Source organism: Canis aureus, chromosome 27, assembly GCF_053574225.1.
Source record: "Canis aureus isolate CA01 chromosome 27, VMU_Caureus_v.1.0, whole genome shotgun sequence".
In the NCBI taxonomy this organism is placed as follows: Eukaryota; Metazoa; Chordata; class Mammalia; order Carnivora; family Canidae; genus Canis; species Canis aureus.
The window spans coordinates 15,029,559-15,048,414 of NC_135637.1; the positions used below are offsets into that span (position 1 = coordinate 15,029,559).

At 47.3% G+C, this 18,856-nt stretch overlaps 1 protein-coding gene and 1 long non-coding RNA gene across 11 annotated transcripts in view; one reads left to right on the forward strand and one right to left on the reverse strand.

Moving 5' to 3' along the window:
* The window catches only part of TBX5 (T-box transcription factor 5), an 86,592-nt gene that overhangs the window by 16,600 nt on the left and 51,136 nt on the right, over positions 1 to 18,856 (reverse strand). For all 9 annotated transcript variants that reach the window (XM_077875766.1, XM_077875765.1, XM_077875769.1 and 6 more), the window contains 2 exons: positions 18,429 to 18,581; positions 10,563 to 10,654 (listed from right to left, as the gene is read on the reverse strand). In XM_077875766.1, the coding sequence (XP_077731892.1) occupies positions 10,563 to 10,654; positions 18,429 to 18,581 (245 nt within the window). The remainder of the gene's footprint in view (positions 1 to 10,562; positions 10,655 to 18,428; positions 18,582 to 18,856) is intronic.
* On the forward strand, positions 134 to 5,522 carry LOC144299903 (uncharacterized). 2 transcript variants are annotated; one of them, XR_013366536.1, is made up of 5 exons: positions 134 to 303; positions 1,331 to 1,459; positions 3,470 to 3,702; positions 4,228 to 4,309; positions 5,314 to 5,522. It is a non-coding gene; the product is annotated as an uncharacterized LOC144299903 (long non-coding RNA). The 2 variants fall into 2 exon arrangements; XR_013366537.1 differs by having other exon boundaries at positions 135 to 303; positions 4,236 to 4,309.

The following is an 18,856-nucleotide window of genomic DNA, read 5'->3' on the forward strand; positions in this document are numbered from 1 at the left end:
TGTGGCCGCATCCTCGCCCATGCTAACTGCCACCCGCCCCCCCGCCGCCGCAGCACCTCGGCTGGCCCCCGGGTGTCGGAGCCCGCGCACCAGCTCCTCCCCGGCTCGGGCCCCCTCACGTTCTGTTCCACGTGAGCGAGTGCAGTGAATGACGCCATTGTCGCCGGGTCTGGGTTGTAAAACATTACAAGGGAACACTGAAACCCGCGGCCAAACTGCATCCGTAGCCCGCCGCCAGCTAACGAACGCCCCCGAGAACGTTTTCCACTGCGGCCCACTGAATTGGTCTTTTCACGGGAGCAGGTGGCAGGGGCGCTGGGGTGCTGCGGGGGGCGGGGGGCGGCGGTTGTGTGTCCCCCCACCCACCCCGCCACCGCGGCGCTGCTCACTCAAGCGCTGGCGGCCCTTCTCCCCAACACCCCCCCCCCTGGAGCCGGGCGCTGGGGCAATGCCAGGATCCCTGTTCTCCTGGAGTGAGTCCTTCCTCAGGCTCGCAGGCTCATCTGCGATTACAGTTCAGAAAAAGCACCCCCCACGCACCCCAATCCAGCCAGAGGTCTCACAACTTACCAGGTTTCTCGTTCCCCCCTCCTCCCCCCCCCACCCCGCTCCGGGGGACACTATTGTGATCCAGCCTGCGGGGGACACGCAGGGGCCCAGGGACAGCTCAGCCAGGCAGGGCTGAGCTCAGGGCAGATCCCAAAGGCTGTCTCTCACTTCCGCTGAGTGCTTTCCGATCGCACTGTCAGGACTCAGTTCACACCAGCCAGGAAGCTGGAGAAGGGCGGGGTGAGAATAGGACCCACAGACAAGCCGCACACCTTCCCCACCACGGATCCCACCAGGGTGGTAGGACTTGAGAGGCCCCATGAAATTCAAAGGTGCCTCCCTCTCCGGCCTCGAGCACTCACCGCTTATGGCAGCTCTGGTTGGAGAACTGGGGGCTCCCTTGTTAAGACTCTAGGTAATTTAATATCAAGGTGGTCATGTGGAGCAGGGGCTCTGCAGTCAGGATGCATGGATGTGCCTTGCTCCCGTACCTGGCCCCAAACCTGGCCCCTGCGGAGCCAGCTAGGTTACCCCTTTCTCTGAGCCTCAGTCTTCTGTCTATAAAATGGAACTAAGAAGACCTGCTGCCTCTTGGGATTGTAAAATAACACGATGTGTGGAAAGGTTTAGCATATATTTGGGTCACACAGTGCGATATATACCAACTTATGAGTCACACATGATTACATTCTGAAAAAGAAATTCTAACCTTGCAAGGGCTCTGAACGGCCTATGAACCCCGCCCAAATATCAGATATTTAGAACTTGTCAATTTTTCTAGGGAGAGGTCCATCCTCGTTTCATCTACTCAAAGGAGGCCTGTGGTTCCCAAACAGCTTTTGAGCAACACCACAGAGCAGCTCTAGAATCACGGAGGAAGTCCTGGCTGGTTGCATGGACCACTGACAAGGTCAGCCTCTTTCTCAGCCTCTTCACTCACGGAATGGTAATCACGAGGCCCATGTGACATGTCCTAGCTGTGAGCCCCCAAAGAGGGGACTAGAATGTGAAGCTACAGACAGGAATGGTCAGTGCAAACGAAACTCCGGAGTGACTCAGGCCAACAGGACATCAACGAGTGCTGCCAGGTAGCTTGTGCTCAACTCAAGAGCTTGACATTTTGGTTCTGGCTTCTCAAACTAGCAATTTTAACAAGTTTAACTCTGTCTTTGTTGTAGTAGTTTATTTGTTTGATTGGTTTAATGATTTTGGAGGAAGGATGGAAAGGTGGAGAGGACTTTCTGAGGTTGGGCCTGGGTCTTTCTGGAAGCCACAAGACTGGAAGGGCCCAGACTTTTCTCAAGTGGCTTCCTATCCTGAAGGAGATTGTCTTGAGGCTTGGTTCTGAGGGGAACCACCTGGGGGCTCCTTGGTCGTGCAAAAGGAAGTCAAGGAGCTCCTGATGACCTTAGGTTCAAATGATGACGTTGGTAAAGTCACAAGAAAGTCACCACTTCTGCAGGAATGCTCAACGACATGTGTGCTACTAATATAAAAACCTGTCTCTCCCCCTAAACACAAATACCTCTGAGGGAATGGGTCCCCAGGGAAACAAGCTTCTAATGTGAGAACATTACTAAGATGAGGTAGTTGAGATATAGGGCGGCTTAGAGTGGGGACCAGTAGAGACAGGGGTTTCAAGCTTGGCTGCATAGTGCGTTCATCTGGGGAATTAAAGAAAACATCCAAACTTCTGTTTAAGGGATTAAGAGTACAAGTATTTTTGATGGGCACTGAGCAACATATAGAATTGTTGAATCATTAAACTGTACCCCTGAAACTAATATAACGTTGTCTGTTAATTATACTTCAACTAAATAGAGAAAAAAATTTCAGCAAAGGAAAAAAATACTGAGGAGCCCAGATGGCTCAGTGAGTTGAGCACCCGACTCTTGATTTGAGCTCAGGTCATGATCTCAGGGCCATGGGATCAAGCCCCATGTCAGACTCTGTGCTCAGCAGGAAGCCTGTTTGTCCCTCTTTCTCTGCTCCTCCCCACCCCTCAAATAAATAAAAAAATAAAATCTTTGAAAAGAAAAAAATACTGACTCCTAAGCCCACTCTCATCTCCAAAGTCTGATGCTCAGCCTGGACTTGAGGAGTTTTTAAAACTCCCCAGGAGAAAGAAGCTTTATACAAAAGAGTCCTCACTGTAAAAATCCATTTACACAAAATTCTGTAACAGATGAAACTAACTTACAGTGAAAAAAAAAAAAGAAAAGAAAAAAGTTGAAACACTGATTGCTTCTGGTGGGGAGGTAGAGGCAGGAATTCACTGGGGTGAAGCATGAAGAAAATGTCTGGAGTGAGTGTTCTATATTATGACCAGGGCTTGGGTTTCATAGGAATGTGCATTTGTCAAAAAGTGAATGGTACACTTAAGATTTGTGCATTTTACTCTATGTAATTTTATCCAAAACAGAGATTAGTGAGCAAAAATTGAATCTTAATGACATGCATGCAGAAGTACAGAGGACTAGAATGTACTTATGTCTGCTACTCAGTATGAAATGCATAAACAAAAATAAGATGGATGGATGGATAGATTGGTGAATGTCTCAGCGGATGGACAGACAAATGGATGAATGGGTCAGCAGATGGAAGGATAGACTGGTGGATGGCTGGATTGGTGGGTGGATGGATGGATGGATGATAGCACAAATATATAGCAAAATATTAACTGCAGAACATAAGAAGTAAGTGGGTATGGGGTACTTACTGTACAATTCTCCCATATTTTTTATGTTTTCTTGCATTTTTCATAATAAAACATTGGGGGAGCACTGCAGGTACTTCTCATGTTCAGCCAAAGTTGAGCACTTAGAGCAAAGAGTTATTTTTTATAAAATAGTCCGGCACATGGGATCTATTTCCAGATCTGTTTCACACATTTACCTGAATGCCCTTCCTCGTTCTGCAGAGCCAAGGGATTACCCAGGTGCAAGCAGGGGACCTCTCCATCAGAAAACCTGTCAAAGGGCAGTTTCTGAACCCTCCCCAGAGCACCGATTCAGAACCTCTGAGGATAAAACCCAGAAATCTGCTTTTCTTAACAAGCTCCATCAAGTAATTTTGATGCCTGCCAAAAGTCTGAGAAACACGGCTTAAATGTGAATGAGTAATTTGTCCACAGACCCTGACCCTAAAGAGCAGGTATGCTGGGGCAGGGGGTGGAGGAGGAGAGGGTGAGGACAGTGCTGCAGATGAACGGGGAAAGGTCGGAAGGGGCTGTTCTGAGCATCCTCAATGGACAACCATGAGCCTACATGGGACCCCTTGGGACAAACCTCAATTTCACAACTTAGGCTGGCTTGGCTTCCCAAACACAACTCCCTCTTGTTTTCGATAAATTCACACTTCTCCAGGGGAAGCCGTGTGGCTAGCCAAAAGTACAGCAAGAAGCAGGAAGTTAATGCCATCTCCAGAATGTTGTCTTGGAAATCACTCCTCATTAACCGGGCATTCCGATTACCTTTAACCACAAGTATGGGAATACAAGAGTGGTAAACCGTTTGAAAGTGACCATTTGAGGTTAAGGAGCTGAACATTAATTTAAAATCAGGAAGCCAAGGCTGGAGGAAGGAAGGTGCCAGTGAAAGGCTTTTAACCTTTTAGGGGCCCCAGACTCCTGAATCCCTTAAAATTGTTGGAAATTTTTTTCTAATTCTGTATCATGAGTCTTTCAGAGGTCCCTGGCTTTCATTGGATTTTCCAAAGGGATCCTGAATAAGAAGCCTGGCCCTTGAGGAAGAAGATGGAGGTGAGTAAAAATAACTCAGAGGCAGGTGAGAACGGTCAGTTTCCAACGTGAGCAGGTGGAAACGGCTGAGGCCTGGGACAGACAAAAACCACCTTGCCGGTCAATCTGGAACATCCTGGGCCTTCCTAGCTGCTGTCTGGTTGGGGGCTCAAAATCCAGGCCACTCAAAGCAGAAGTTTAAGGTATCCTGGCTCTGGAGACCACTCCCCGCCACAATGTGTGGGCAGCCCAGGAAAAGGCTGAGGTAGGACAGGCTCTGAAGCCAGCACAGTCCTGGCTGGCTGAGTTGACAAGGCCCCAGTGCTGCTGCATAAATGCTGTGTATGCCAGGACGACCGGGCCTCGCTCATGGCCACTCTGTGCAAGCTAAAGCATGCCTTCTGCCCCTCTTCCGCTGCCTGCCTGCCCCTATTCTGGGGTTTGCATATTGTTGCAGGAGGACAAGTGACAGCCTGGTGGGGCGGAAGGGGGATTTTCTCCAACCTGGAGAAACCAAGCTCACAGCCAGGCCTCTGCACCCTGACTAGTTGTGCGGCCTTGGGCATGTCAACCTGGCTGCTGGCTTCCCAAGGGCTCGGACCCTGTCTCAACACCTAACATTAAGCCAGCATCAGTCTGGGCCAGATGCTGTGCCAAGCACTGCCATGCCTCTTGGGGTGGCATTAAAACATTGGGACTTGGGGCACCTGAGTGGCTCAGCGGCCGAGCATCTACCTTCAGCTAAGGGCACAATCCCGGGATTATTTTCCCTTAAATAATCAGCCTGTTTCTTTCTCCCTCTGCCTGTGCCTCCTCCTCTCTCTCTCTGTGTCTCATGAATAAATAAATAGAATCTTTAAAAAAACAAAACAAAACATGGAAACACATTCTCTGACTCTCCTTCCATCTAGAGGAGGGATCCTTGCGTCTTGGATCAGGGCCCACCTTAGTGAGTTCCATTCAACCAACAGAACGCAGCAGAAGGGACAGGACAGAGTCTCAGTCTTCCTCCTATTTCTCCTCAGGGGCAGCCAGCAGCCACGGAAGGAGTCTGACTCCCCTGAGCCCACCACGCTGGGTAGGCCGCATGCACATGCTCCAGGGGGACAGCCTAGCTGAGGTCCCAGCCAAAAGCCAGCATCGACTGCAGGATTATGACAGTGTGCCATCCGGGAAGTCCAGCCTGGTGCCATCAGCTACCTGCCACCCCAGCCAGCGCCTGGCTGCAGGCAAGAATGACCCAGAGGAGCCCTTTCCAAATTCCTGACCCACAGATCATGGACAAAATGAAAGTGCTTCCCTGTTACCTCTTGCTTAACCTTGCAGACAGTGGTGACAAGCAATGCCTGGTCTTTTTACCATCAGTAGGACCCGAATAAGCATCCCTGAGCAAGGGCGAGTAGATTGCACCTGGATGAGATTCAGGGTGCCCTGACGGTCTCTGAGCACCTTCTGAAGGACTGGGTTGCCTGCACTCCCTGGTCCCTTTAGTGGGCCATGGAGGCACAGGATAAGCGGTCTCTAGGACTCTGGCTGTCCTGGATTTACAGTCACAGACACAGAGCGGATGGCAGAGCTTGCAGCCCAGGCACAGCCAGGCCCAGTGAAGCCTGGGAATAATCCTGTTCTGTAGCAATGGTAATCGGGACACACATATTACCTCATTCCCACACAACAACCCTGGAGGCGGGGTCTCGAATTATCCCCCATTTTATAGATGAGGAAGTAGAGGCTCAGTGGTGTTGGGGAGCCCAGCCCCGGAGCTTTCCACCAGTGGACCCTGCTCCTCGGGGTCACCTCTGCATCCTCAAGACCTGCCATAGCACAAGCACTTAATACATGTTACGTGAATAACGAATTGACAGGTCAAACACTGGAGAAATAAATGAATCTACAGTCCTCAGTTTCTCCTCCCACAAAACTGGAAGAGACGCTGCCTCCTGTAGTTCCCTTCTGTCTCTAGAATGCCATGCTTCTCGGAGCAGCTGTCCCCCGGGTACCACCACGTCCCTGTGCCACCCCAGTGGGCTTTCAGAGAGCTTCAGACCCCTACTCCATACCCCAAGACTTGTCAATCCCTGCCCATGTCTACCCTGATCCAACCCAGAAAACCTTTCTTCCCCAGCACATGCAAATCCCACTCTTCCCACAAGGTCCACCTCCTACTTTCTCCTGCCCTCCCTCCCCCATCTGACCTCCCCCATCATCCCCACTCCCCGCCCCCAACAACCCTGGCCTTGGGCCCCAGCACCCTTGGCTCTTTGGAAGGTCACAACTTTCCTGGACACATCTTAAAAAGGCTGAAATAAATTCAAAGAAAGTGATGCTCTATGGAAAACCAAGACATAGGTTATTTCAAAGAAGAGGAAAGCTCCCAAACCTTTCTTGTTAGGATGAGCACCCAGGGTTATTTCCCAAATCTCTGTCATCTGTAGATCGCCTTGACAAGCTCACCAAACCTTTACACCACTTCTACTCTTATTTAATATTTTCCCAGGACACCTGGATGGCTCAACGGTTGAGCATCTGCCTTCGGCTCAGGGTGTGATCCCAGTCCAGGGATCAAGTCCCGCATCGGGCTCACAGGGAGCCTGCTTCTCCCTCTGCCTGTGTCTCTGCCTCTCTGTGTGTGTCTCTCATGAATAAATAAAAACTTCTTAAAAAATTAATATTTTCCCTTAAATAATCAGCCTTAGTTCTCGTTCTCCCCCCTTCCCCTACCCCCTCCCTCCTTCCTTCTTTAGAACTTAGCCTCATTCCAAGCAATAATATCTATAAAATCAGCCTGATGTGCCCATGTCTGTACACCTTCTAAAATCATCCCATCTGTCACCAGAGTAGAGGTCCTGCCATTTGGGAAATACTGGTTGTTTAGGGCAACATGTTTTTTTTTTAAACCGCAGATTAACCTTTCAGAATAACCTTGGCACATATTCTAAATCAGTCAGCTAGAGACAGGATTTTAAAAATACTTGTATCTTCTTTATGCTTTTTCCACAGCTCGCTCATTTTTATAATAAGCGGTTCTTGCTTCTGTAACTGGAGACCATAAATGAATGTTGGAAAATAACTAAGACACTGTCAGCATTTTCCGAACACAGAGAGCAAGGCACGGAGAGATAGAAGGGTGAGTGCCCAGACATTTGCCCAGCTCATCCAGACGTTATTTATATGGGCTAACCTCGAGTCAGTGTCCAGCCCTCTCCCCTTCTTCCAACTGTTGCAATTAAAGGAAATGTCATTCCTCCGGCTTCCCTCCCCCCGCCCCCCCGCGGGCCAGCTGTCACCGGGTGTGTGGGGGACAGGAAACAGGATTACAAGATGAACAGGGAGCCTGCCGTTCCGGCCTGGCTGTTATCACGCCGACTCCGGACAGCCATCTTCCCCACTTGTCACTGGGAGCTGGGACCACAGCCCAGAATAAATGCTGAACAAGGGCAAGACTGGGAGTAATGGGGAGTCTTCCCCCAAATCTGATATGTTGCATCAAGCATGGACTAGGAACCAGGCACCTCATAGATATTTTCTCACGTAATTCTTACAAGAACCCTGGAAAGTGGAGGCTATAATTTATGCCCATTTTACAGATGAAAAGACTGAGGTTCCATGAGGTGACACGCTGATACATGCAGAGCAAGGATTGAGCCCGGGTTTGTCTGAGTCCCCAAGCCTCCTGTTGGAGCCACTGTACAGGCCTCACTCTGTCTCCTCCTCAGGGGCCGTGTACACAAAACTGGGCAGATGACCCTGTCCACCCTCCCAGGCTGGCCAGTGGTTAGTTCTGCCTTCTGAGTCCCCAGCACAACTCCTAATGTGGCCACAAAGACATGTGGTTCTTAGGTTGTGAGTTTTGACACAATAGGTCAATTACTGAGAGCCTACTGGCCCCCTGCCACCCTCTCCTGCCTTTTACTGCAAGTGCCTACTCAAAGAGGACACCTAGACAACCCCAACCAATCTGCATGAACAGGGGAGATGATCTGGACAGCCAGTTCAGACCAAAGTAAAGTCATCCTTCTAAATATCTAACCGGCTATGTTTATAACTTCAAGGGAGAGTCCCCGGGGTCACTGATATTTAAGATCTCAGACACCTGCACTCCCCCACCTGTCTCTCCTCCACGTCTATCATTTATCCCATCCACTTCCAAAGCCAGGGGGAGTGGCTGGATCAGATGGGAAGGGCATGGCCCACCGGGGGAGTCTGGACCTTATACTGAGGGTGCGTCTTACACTGTGAGTAACCTCATCTGATTTGTGTTTTACAAAGATGTCTTTGGCAGCTGCCTAGAGAATGTCCTGGAAAGGTCTAAATAATTTAGAAGGCCATGGCCGGTAGCAATGGTGGCAGCTGGAATAGACAGCCTGGTAGGAGAAAGGAGGTGAATTCAGACATATTTTAGGAAGGCAGAAACAACAGGACCTGGTGACCAGTTACACAAGAGGAGGCGATTTACAACACCTTAAATCCTGTATCCCATCTGCTCTTGACCTTGTGGGAAGGAGGGATGACGTAAGGGATGGGGAAACCCTTGGTTTGCAAGCTGCAATGGGGTGGCCCACCCCTCACCAGCAGGAGGATGGAAGTGAGACTCTGTCAAAGGCTAAAATCCCTCAGTGATGACCAGCAGTCAGAGCAGCCCAAGAGCCCGATCACCATGGCAATTCAAGCTTGGCATTCTGAACCCAGGGCCACAAACAGGTTGACAACCTCCCACCCCACACACAAGCTTTATAGGATACCTGTTGTCAACTTTTCCACTTGATGGTGGACTCAATCCAGCTCCGATTTAAAAAATGCTGCCACGTAAAGCCAATTGTTATTTTTTAACAAAAATAACTTAAGAACTTGGTTCTTTTAGCCACAAAAAGCATCTTGCTCATCTGTGGTCATGAAGTAAACTGATTATAAATGCAGAAATGCATATGAGTGGGGTAGAGGGTGCACACCTGACGGTAACGGTATATTTCTTTCCTAACGCATGCAAAGTTAGACTGGGAAACCCGCTTTCTAAAAACACTCTCCAGGGGCACCTGGGTGGCTCAGTGGTTGAGCATCTGCCTTTGGCTCAGGTCGTGATCTCGGGGTCCTGGGATCAAGTCCCACATCGGACTCCCATGGGGAGCCTGCTTCTCCCTCTGCCTATGTCTCTGCCTCTGTGCGTGTGTGTGTGTGTGTGTGTGTCTTTCATGAATAAATAAATAAAATCTTAAAAAATAAAATAAAATAAAATAAAATAAAATAAAATAAAATAAAAACAATTTCCGTGGCATGAATTTCCAAACCAGTGTGAAAACCACGACACTGTGGCCTTTCTCTGTTCCTCCCTTAGATCCCTGATCTTTCTTTGAACGGGTATGGTATGTCTGTCCATCGGCCTGACTCCCTCTTCTTATGTCTTCCAGAAAGGATAAGGAAAAGCTTCCTACGTGACCTCACTTTATTTTGAAACACTAACCCACTGAAGCGGGGGTTGGGGGGACCCTTTCTTGGTCAAAGGAATCAAGATGTATTTCTAATTCTCTTGCCATATGGTAAGTTATTTTGGAAGCATATCAAGAGGTAGAGAGAATGTTTGACAAAATTGGCAATGCTCGTACAATCCTTTCAAATCAGACCAAATTCCCACTATGTACATTTTCTACAGCCCCTTCTATTCATCATATCAGCGACTGCGACCACAGGATATGTAAAAATACCGAGCAATTTTTATCACCAGCTTCCAATCCCCCAGTGCCTCGGACCACCACGTGGTGTCAAATTTGTCTGCATTTCACCCCCAGGAAATCGAGTCATTAACTTCCCTTTCATTTACCAAGAGCTGTTGCCAAAAAGAAAATCATTCATCGGCTGTGACTTATGGGAAGAAAGAGAGAAAGGATTGATTTCATGAGAAGGAGAGAGAAGGCAAAGAAAGGGGAGAGAAAGTTGTAGCTTTTGTTGCTCCGGGCAGATGGAGGACGCCAAGTTCCCAAGGTCCCTCATGCCGTCTCCTCCCTCCCGGTCCTGGGAGGACCCAATCCCCCCCACCCCCGGGCTGTCCCAAAGAGTAAACCATATGTGAGCATGTAGAGATTGTCAGATGGTGGGACCAAAGGTGGCTATCTCTCCTTTTTCTCGATGCCTAACATGTCTGGGCCTCTGTGAGCAGGTAGGCCAGAGGACAGAGGTACTGGGCTGCTGCTGGCTCTTCTGGGTTACTGGGGGGTGGGGAAGTGAGGTGGAAGGTGGGGGGTACATGGAGAGAAGGGAGCCCAGCACTCCACCTTCTTACCTTTGCATTCGTGACATTCTGTGGAGCTCCATGTCATCACTGCCCCGGAATCCTTTGGCGAAGGGATTATTCTCAATCTTTAATTGGGTGATCTGAAGGAAGGAAAGAGAGAAAGAGAGACTCCGTGTTCACTTGATGGCTGGAAACGCAGCCTCTGGCAACCAAAAGCAGCAAATTAAGCCAGTCACGGCAGTGGGACCCACCACTTCATTTGAGAGGAGGCTTTGAAAACTGCCCTAGATCAGACCACTTTTAAAAGGGAAAAAAACCTGGTTTCGGTTTGCCCGTTAATTGGAGTCATACTCTGCATCACTCCAGCTGGGCTTGTTTGTTTTTTAATCCTAGCATGTTGTATGTCAAACACATTCTAGGCCCCTACACTCAGTGCCCCCCCGCCCCCTCAGAAAGTTGGGCATGTTGACATGGTGCCACTCATCCTGCAGCATGGTAACCGCCATTTGGAGAAATTTGATTGCTTTCAAAATTCTGCTATGGGGATGCCTAGGTGGCTCAGTCGTTGAGCATCTGCCTTTGGCTCAGGTCATGATCCTGGGGTCCTGGGATCGAGTCCCACATCAGGCTCCCTGCATGGAGCCTGCTTCTCCCTCTGTCTATGTCTCTGCCTCTCTCTGTGTGTCTCTCATGAATAAATAAACAAAATATTTTTAAAAAATAAAAAAATTCTGCTATGCCCCATGCCTCATTCATTTCAGCATCACAGAGTTAGCTAGCACAGGTGGAAGATGGTGTTTGACTAAATAAACACCCAGAGAATTGTAGCACACATGATAACCTGTGCGTCAGCCCCAAGGCCCTTCAATTTTCTAGATAGAAGAGACTTCCCTCTTCTTGGAAATTTTTTGTTGCAATGTACAAAATTTAGCAATAGGACAGGTTCTTGGGTCCTGTGGTCATAACTTTCATGGAAACCATCAACACGTATTCTGTAAGTGTGAGCGTACAGGTCCAGGTGAAAGAGTACAACCACATGAAGTCTGCTAAAAGTATTTCCTAAAAGCTGAGTGTGAATTGAATTTTTATATATCAGACACTTTAGAGCCACCAAGGCAGCATTCGTGAGGCTCAGTCACACAGGTTTCACCTTCACCATTGTTATTGTATCATATCTATATGTCTACATAGCCCCTGTACACTGGTCTGCCTCAGTATTTTGATTTAAACCTAACCACTTTTTGTTTACAAAAAATATATAATATCACTTCTCTCTACCTCAAACTAGAATCATGAGCTACCACATTGGGCTCCCTGCGAGGAGCCTGCTTCTCCCTCTGCCTGTGTCTCTGCCTCTCTCTGTGTGTCTTTCATGAATAAATAAAAAAAATCTTTAAAAAAAATCATGAACTATTCAATAAAAGAAAAACCATTGTATCAAATTCCCCCTACTGGCACCCGCAGAAAGTTCTAAACCTGAGGCCTGCCCTCACTTTGTTGCAAGAGGAAAGGAGACACTTTTAGAGACGGATTTAACACAAACTGGTACTGAACCCTCTCCCTGATAAATGAATAGAAAGATAATCAAAACAAGAACAATTTTCTCTCTGTGATCCCATCATATGCAAGTACCCACACAACCACCTCAGCTATCCACCGTAGTAGAGTTACAGACTTTGAGAAACTGAGTACGTTTCTTTGAGAAACCAGGAGTAGTAACTAGTAAATGCACCCATAATCCATCCCTTTGGAGGCAGGCATTCTGGTGTGTTCTGTTTTCCAGAAGAGATGGCCTCGTAAGGTTTCCTTCTAACTCCGAAACTCTATAACGAACGTGAAATTGCTATATTATATACGTGTATATGTGTGTGTGCACTTGCAGTAAAAAATATACATAAAATTAACATTTAAAAAATATGTTATAGAATTCCAACTGCATGACATTTTGGAAAAGGCAAAACTATAGAGACCATAAAAAAGGATCAGTGGTTGCCAGAGGTGGTGTGGGGAGGGAGGGATGAATGGGCAGAGCACAGAGCACTTAAAATAAAACTACTCTGTATGATAACTTAATGGTAGATAGAAGTCCTCATATATTTGTCCAAACCCTCATACATTTGTCCAGATCCCTAATGTAGATTCTGGGTGATAACGACGTGTCCATGTAGGTTCATCGATCGTAATAAATGTCCCACTCCGGTGGAGGATGTTGATGGTGGGGGAGCTTTTGAGGCAGGCGGAGGGGGTAGGGGGGGTCAATGGGAACTCTCTATACTTGCCGCTTAACTTTGCTGTGAACCTAGAACAGCTATAAAAAAAAAAAAAGACCTATTTTAAAACTTTTTAAATAGATGGGGTATTTATGTGTATACACATTCCCTCCTTCCTTTTTTTAAAACTCTACCCATTCCTACAACTTTCTGATTTTGATTGACCCTTCAGAATGAGTAGAAAAGTCTGTAAAAAATCTCTTAGGGAATCAGTCTTTAAAATGTGCACTCCCAAGGCGCCTGGGTGGCTTAGCTGGTTAAGCATCTGCCTTTGGCTCAGGTCATTGGGCTCCCTGCTCAACGGAGATCCTGCTTCTCCCTCTTCATCTCCCTCTACTTGCCACTCTGCCTACTTGTGCACACACTCTCTCTTTCTGTCAAATAAATGAACGAAAAAAATCTTTAAAAAATTAAATAAAATACGCACTCTGAATCCACTTCTTTTTTGTGTCCAATAGCCCATCACCTAGTGGAGCATTCTTTCCCACTTGAGCTTCATCATAATAAAATGCAACCCAAGTGACCATATAGCATGGGATTTTTTAAAGGGAGGTGGGGAGGGATCCTCAAAAGGTTAAGTAAAAATCAGATCATTCAAAAAAGGGTGGAGGGAATCCTTGCTGCACTCCCTGTGCCCCACCCCAAGAGTCACTGAAGCCAGTCCCTAGGAGTATTGTAGGCAACATGGGTGCGGTATGGGGGCTGCATTAATGCCTAGTCCATGATGTCACCATTCCACCAAGAGCTTAAGGCAGACAATTATCACGAGGGGGGAAAAAAAAAGGCAGGGGGTGGGTTTGAGTATTTTATTAGCAAAAAATCTTTCGCTCAAAACCATCCCTTGCACCGCAAAGAGGTCCACTATTCCCTCATTTTTGCGCTTCCAAAAATATGATTGCATAGGACAAGCACAGTTTGCTGCATAGGCAACTTAGGTACGTTGCTCTTACATATGTCTTTTTCATGGAGTATAGATGTCTAGAGGATGTAAGAATTATTACACTGGAGAAATATTCATAGAACAAGCTCAGCTGCGGGTGAAAATGTCTGCCTTACTCCCCAGAACCTTGTGTCTGAAATTCCCTTCCTAACATGCTGCATGTTGGTGAGCTCACTCGGGCACACAGGCCGATACGTTGGATGTCTGAGTTCTACTAACAGGCTCCACTGAAGCTGACTTTCACTCTTCACGAAAATGCACTCGCTCCAAAATCAGCATAAAACCGGATATCCGGGGGAGGGGGGAGGGGGGACTAAAACAAATATAAATGCCAGCTCCAACCAGTGAGACAGAGGTTGTAAAAATTAATGAGAATAATTGTTGTGAATTCTTGCTTTTGAAAAAAAAAAAAACCCTCATGAGGGCCAAAAATCTTAATTATGTCTCTCTATTAGGGGTTCATTTCCTGGTCCCAACCAGAAAGCTCATACCTCATAAATACAGACTCCTTACACAATGATTTAAGCAGGAGAAGAAATGCCTTTTAATGGCAAAGTAAGTTAATATCAGGGGATAGACATGCTCGCATACACAGCCATTGTTGCAAGAGCAGAGAAATGAAATGCCCACGTGACCTTTTTTTAACACCTAAATATTTCTAGGGATTGCTCTGGGCGCTGCTGACAACCTCAGTGAAAGCCTTACAAAAACGTGTTTCACAGAGCAAACGTCGCTGCTGCGGAAGAGTCGAGTTTTTAAATATCTTTTTCAAGCTGTCAACCATCTGGGGAAATAAATCCCAAATCCAGCTTGGGATCACAGCTGGGCTGAGGAAATACGTAGTGTCATTAGGCGCCCAGGGGCGTACGGGTGTGTGACCCCAGCCTAGCAAGTGAACCCTGCCACCCACCTGCCTCCCCCTGGTATACCTGCATCCAAGCAAAGAAAGTTCATTCTGGAGGATGGGGCCAGAAAACAACTGCCTCATATTGTCCTACACTGTCCTGGTGATTTAATCACATGGATTGCTTTTCTGTCCTTGCTCATTTATCCAAAGCATAATAATTCAGGGCAAACAGTCCTTGAATTGATGGCATGTTCAGGGAAATGAACTAACTCAACCACAAAAACTAACATTTGTAGTTGTTTTTCAAACACGGTTAAGAACTTATCTAGAATCTCAGTTCTTCTGATTTCTCAAATAGGGAAGGCAAAGAGCTTCCCAGGGCCTGTGTTTTGGATGGAGTTGTTACAAACCCATCAGTTGAGTAGTCAGTCAATGGTATCATTGCTGATACTCTGTGCTTTTTCCCACCCTCTGCACTATGCATTTTCCAAGGATTATCTCGTTTGGTCCTCACGATGAGGACCACAAACAATTCCTGTATGACCCCCATTTTACAGATGAGGAAAAACGAGTCAGGTAACTTGCCCAAGTCAAACGAATCTGAACCCAGGCAGCCTGCCTCCAGAGTCCCACCTGAACCCTCAGGCAATGGCAAGTGAAAGCACAGGTGGCTCCTGCCATGAAGTCAAGAGTCTCGACACCTCACCCAGGTGGGACTATAATGTAAGAAGACAGAGTCCAAAAACCACACTCAACTTGGCCTGAGTATTGAAATCACACGTTATATATCCATACAGGGAATGCCTGCAGGGGCCTCAGACTGGACTGGAAGAAATGTACTGCTCTACACTACCTCCTGACCAAGAATATAGGTGCCTTTGATACTTTACAACTAAAACGTGGGCAAAACTTATCACATGGGGTGACAGTGGCTGAAAGCTGTCTCCTATGAAATCCCTCCTCTGGAGGTCAGGCTGGCTAAAAAACACTTTATGGCCAATCCACTAAAAACTAAACCCAAATTCCCATCTGTGAACCCTTTGTGTGGTCATCAGACACACATCTATCCAGATGCATACTTGAAGACATACATTGTTAGATCTACGAGCATGCAGACACACAATCCCCTAGGCTGTGCTCAAATCTCACACATGCACACCCCATTGAGCATACGCTCCTTCAAGTGCATGGATCATTAAAATATATTCATTGAGGAGGACATCTTTTAAAGAAAATTAGAGAGTCATCTGGGTGGTTCAGTGGTTGAACATCTGCCTTTGGCTGGGATCATGATCCCAGGGTCTTGGGATCTAGCCCTGCATTGGGCTTCTCCCAGGGAGCCTGCTTCTCCCTCTGCCTATGTCTCTGCCTCTGTGTCTCTCATGAATGAATGAATGAATGAATAAATAAATAAATAAATAAATAAATAAATAAATAAATAAATTATAAATTTAGGATATACTCACAAGCGGTGGCAATGACAGCTTCATAGCTGTATATATGTCAAACTCATCAAATTGTATACTGCAAATATTGCAGTTTATTGCAGGACAGTTATGCCTCCAAAAGCAAAGAGAGAAAGAGAGAGAGGTGCACACATGCCCCCCACCCCGATCTAGCCATGCCTGATGGACCCTAAGATCATAACTACACAGACCTTAGGGATTTCCTCCTAAGGACCCAAGCATTCACATCAGGAGTCTACCACTTCCTGTCCTTTCTGTGTGAACCTGGGCTTGCTTAGTGGAAAAGAGAGAAAGAAAAGAAAATCTGGTATATCTTTGGACCCTCTGTCAGGTCTAAGTGTGTATGTGTGTATATAGATATATAGAGGAGTGTGTGTGTGTGTGTGTGTGTGTGTATACATACACGAGAGGGAGAGAGGAGGGAGGGAGGGGTGAGATTGAGTGTCCTTGTTGCTATTTTTTCCAATTTTTTTCCCCTGTGACCGTCACCACAAAGTTAAACATAGATTTATAATAGCCATAGAGGAAACAGGTTGCTAGCAGCCAGGCTCAAATTAGCCTGAAATAGTTCTGCGATTTTCAGAGTATTTGACCTTCATGTTTTTGTTCTCGTTGGTTTGACAAGTCAGGAGTGGAACTCAGAAAATTCTTCCTTCCCCTTTAAAAAGTAATTGCATTTTGGGGAGAGCAAGTTTTCTTCTGGAGGGAAGCTCTCTCCAGACCTGGGTCCCCAGACAGGACTTGTGGCCTAGCAGCGACCCTCCATCACCGCTTGGCCAGATGGCTGACAATCTGAATTTGGAGATTACCATCTCGTAACTGACCTGGCTTCACTGGAGGGGGGGGGGGGGGGCTGTTATCTGACACCCAGAGTATAGGCTGGAGGCTTTAGGGTGCTAAACACACCCCTCACTCTGCCCTGGCCTCTCCCACCTGGCTTCACAGCCCCTGTAAATTTCAGCCAGCCTACCCTTATACTGCAGGTGGGGATAGGAAGCTATGGAGGAGGAAGGGAGTCACCATCCCCATGCCCATCTCCTTATGCTGCCCCAGTGACCGGCCCTCATTGACTCCATATGGAACCCCCTACTTTCGCCTTCAACAACCCGTATCACTCCTTAATGCTAGCAGCCTGCATCCCCACAGTGCCCCCTGCCCTGCATCTTGTTTTTCCAGACTCTAGATCTTTTCATGTAGGCTTAAGAATCACTCAATCTTGGGACTCCTAGGTGGCTCAGTGGTTGAGCATCTGCCTTTGGCCCAGGTCATGATCCCGGGGTCCTGGGATCGAGTCCTGCATTGGGCTCCCTGCAGGGAGCCTACTTCTCCCTCTGCCTGATGTCTCTGCCTCTCTCTCTGAATCTCTTATGAATAGATAAGTAAAATATTGTTTTAGGAATCATTCAATCCTGCCCTTCCACCGATAAAACGAATACAGGGGCACTCGAGTGTCTAAAGAACAGAAGTGAACCATGATAAGTCAAGAGAAGAGGAGCCCTTTCTCCTAGGAAAAAATAAAAGTTACGGGGTGCCCTGTTCTAGGATCATCATCCAGCTTGGAAATGCCCAGATCGGGGTCTGGATTTTGAACAGTGTTGGGTCTGATGTTGACAGACTCAATCTATACCCTCCTGTGTCTACACCACACTGCAACCTCCTTCTGGAAAATAAAGCATCCCTCCCCTCCGAAAGCTGTGGTTTTGCTGTGGTATTGTCTAATTCCCAGGAGCCCCTGGGCAGGGTGGCACAGGTTGTTCAGTTTTTGTTCTTGTCTTTCAACAATGCCCACCCTGCTTCACTGTTGTCCGGGATGGGCAACCACAGAGACAATCAGAGAAGCATCTTGCAAATCCAAGCCCCAGGCTTCTGGCAACTTTGCCACCTGCCCCAGTTCACGTTGAAATGCATCCAAAAGGCAGACTGGAGGAGACACCCTCACCCGAAAAAGGGGCTCCATGAAGGGTGGCACCAGGTCCCCACCTAAGAGCATGGAGCCCTGCATTAAAATGACCTTTCTTCTTGGCGATCACTTTAGGAGTGGAGAGTTGATGTGTTCTTGTTATATTTGAATGTGTGGTCACCTACAATTTGACAAGTTTGTTTCTAACTGGTGTGTGTGAGACAGAGAGAGAGACAGAGACAGAGAGACAAGGAGAGAGACAGAGAGACCTGCAAAACCCGTGAATACAGTACAAACAGCTGCAATCATCAGGCCCTGGCTTTGCCCCTGCCCTGGCCCCCTGGGGTAGAAGCTGGTACCTGCTGTAAGGGAAAGAAGAAGCCCTTACAGATTAAAAGTTTCAGCAGAAGACCCCTGCACCCTCCTGCTAACGAACACACACACACGAACAGGCAGCCGCAGCACGCTGGTTCCTGGGGCCTGGGGCTTACCTTGTGGTTCTGGTAGGAAGTCACCGCGATAAAGGCTGTCTCAGGAAAGACGTGGGTGCAGAACGCAGTATTTTTTGAGCCAAATCCATTATTTTCATCCGCCTTCACAATGTGTAATCTGGGCTGGTATTTGTGCATGGAATTTAGAATAATCTAAAAATAATAAAGAAAATGAGATTGTAAGAAAAATCAAAACCCCTTTGTTTCCAGATAAATTTCTCCTCTCTCCACCGCTAAAATTCACCTCCTGCTACAGACTCTTGGGTGGGGGTGGGGGTGGGGGTGTCTGATTTTTTTTCTCTCCTGTTTTGAAAAGGGGCCAGTGATTTCATTAAAAAGAAACATTTCAAAAATGACAATTTCCAACCAAAAAAGCCAGGCTAATATTCCAGGAATCTACCCAAAGCACACACGGCAGTAAATCAGAA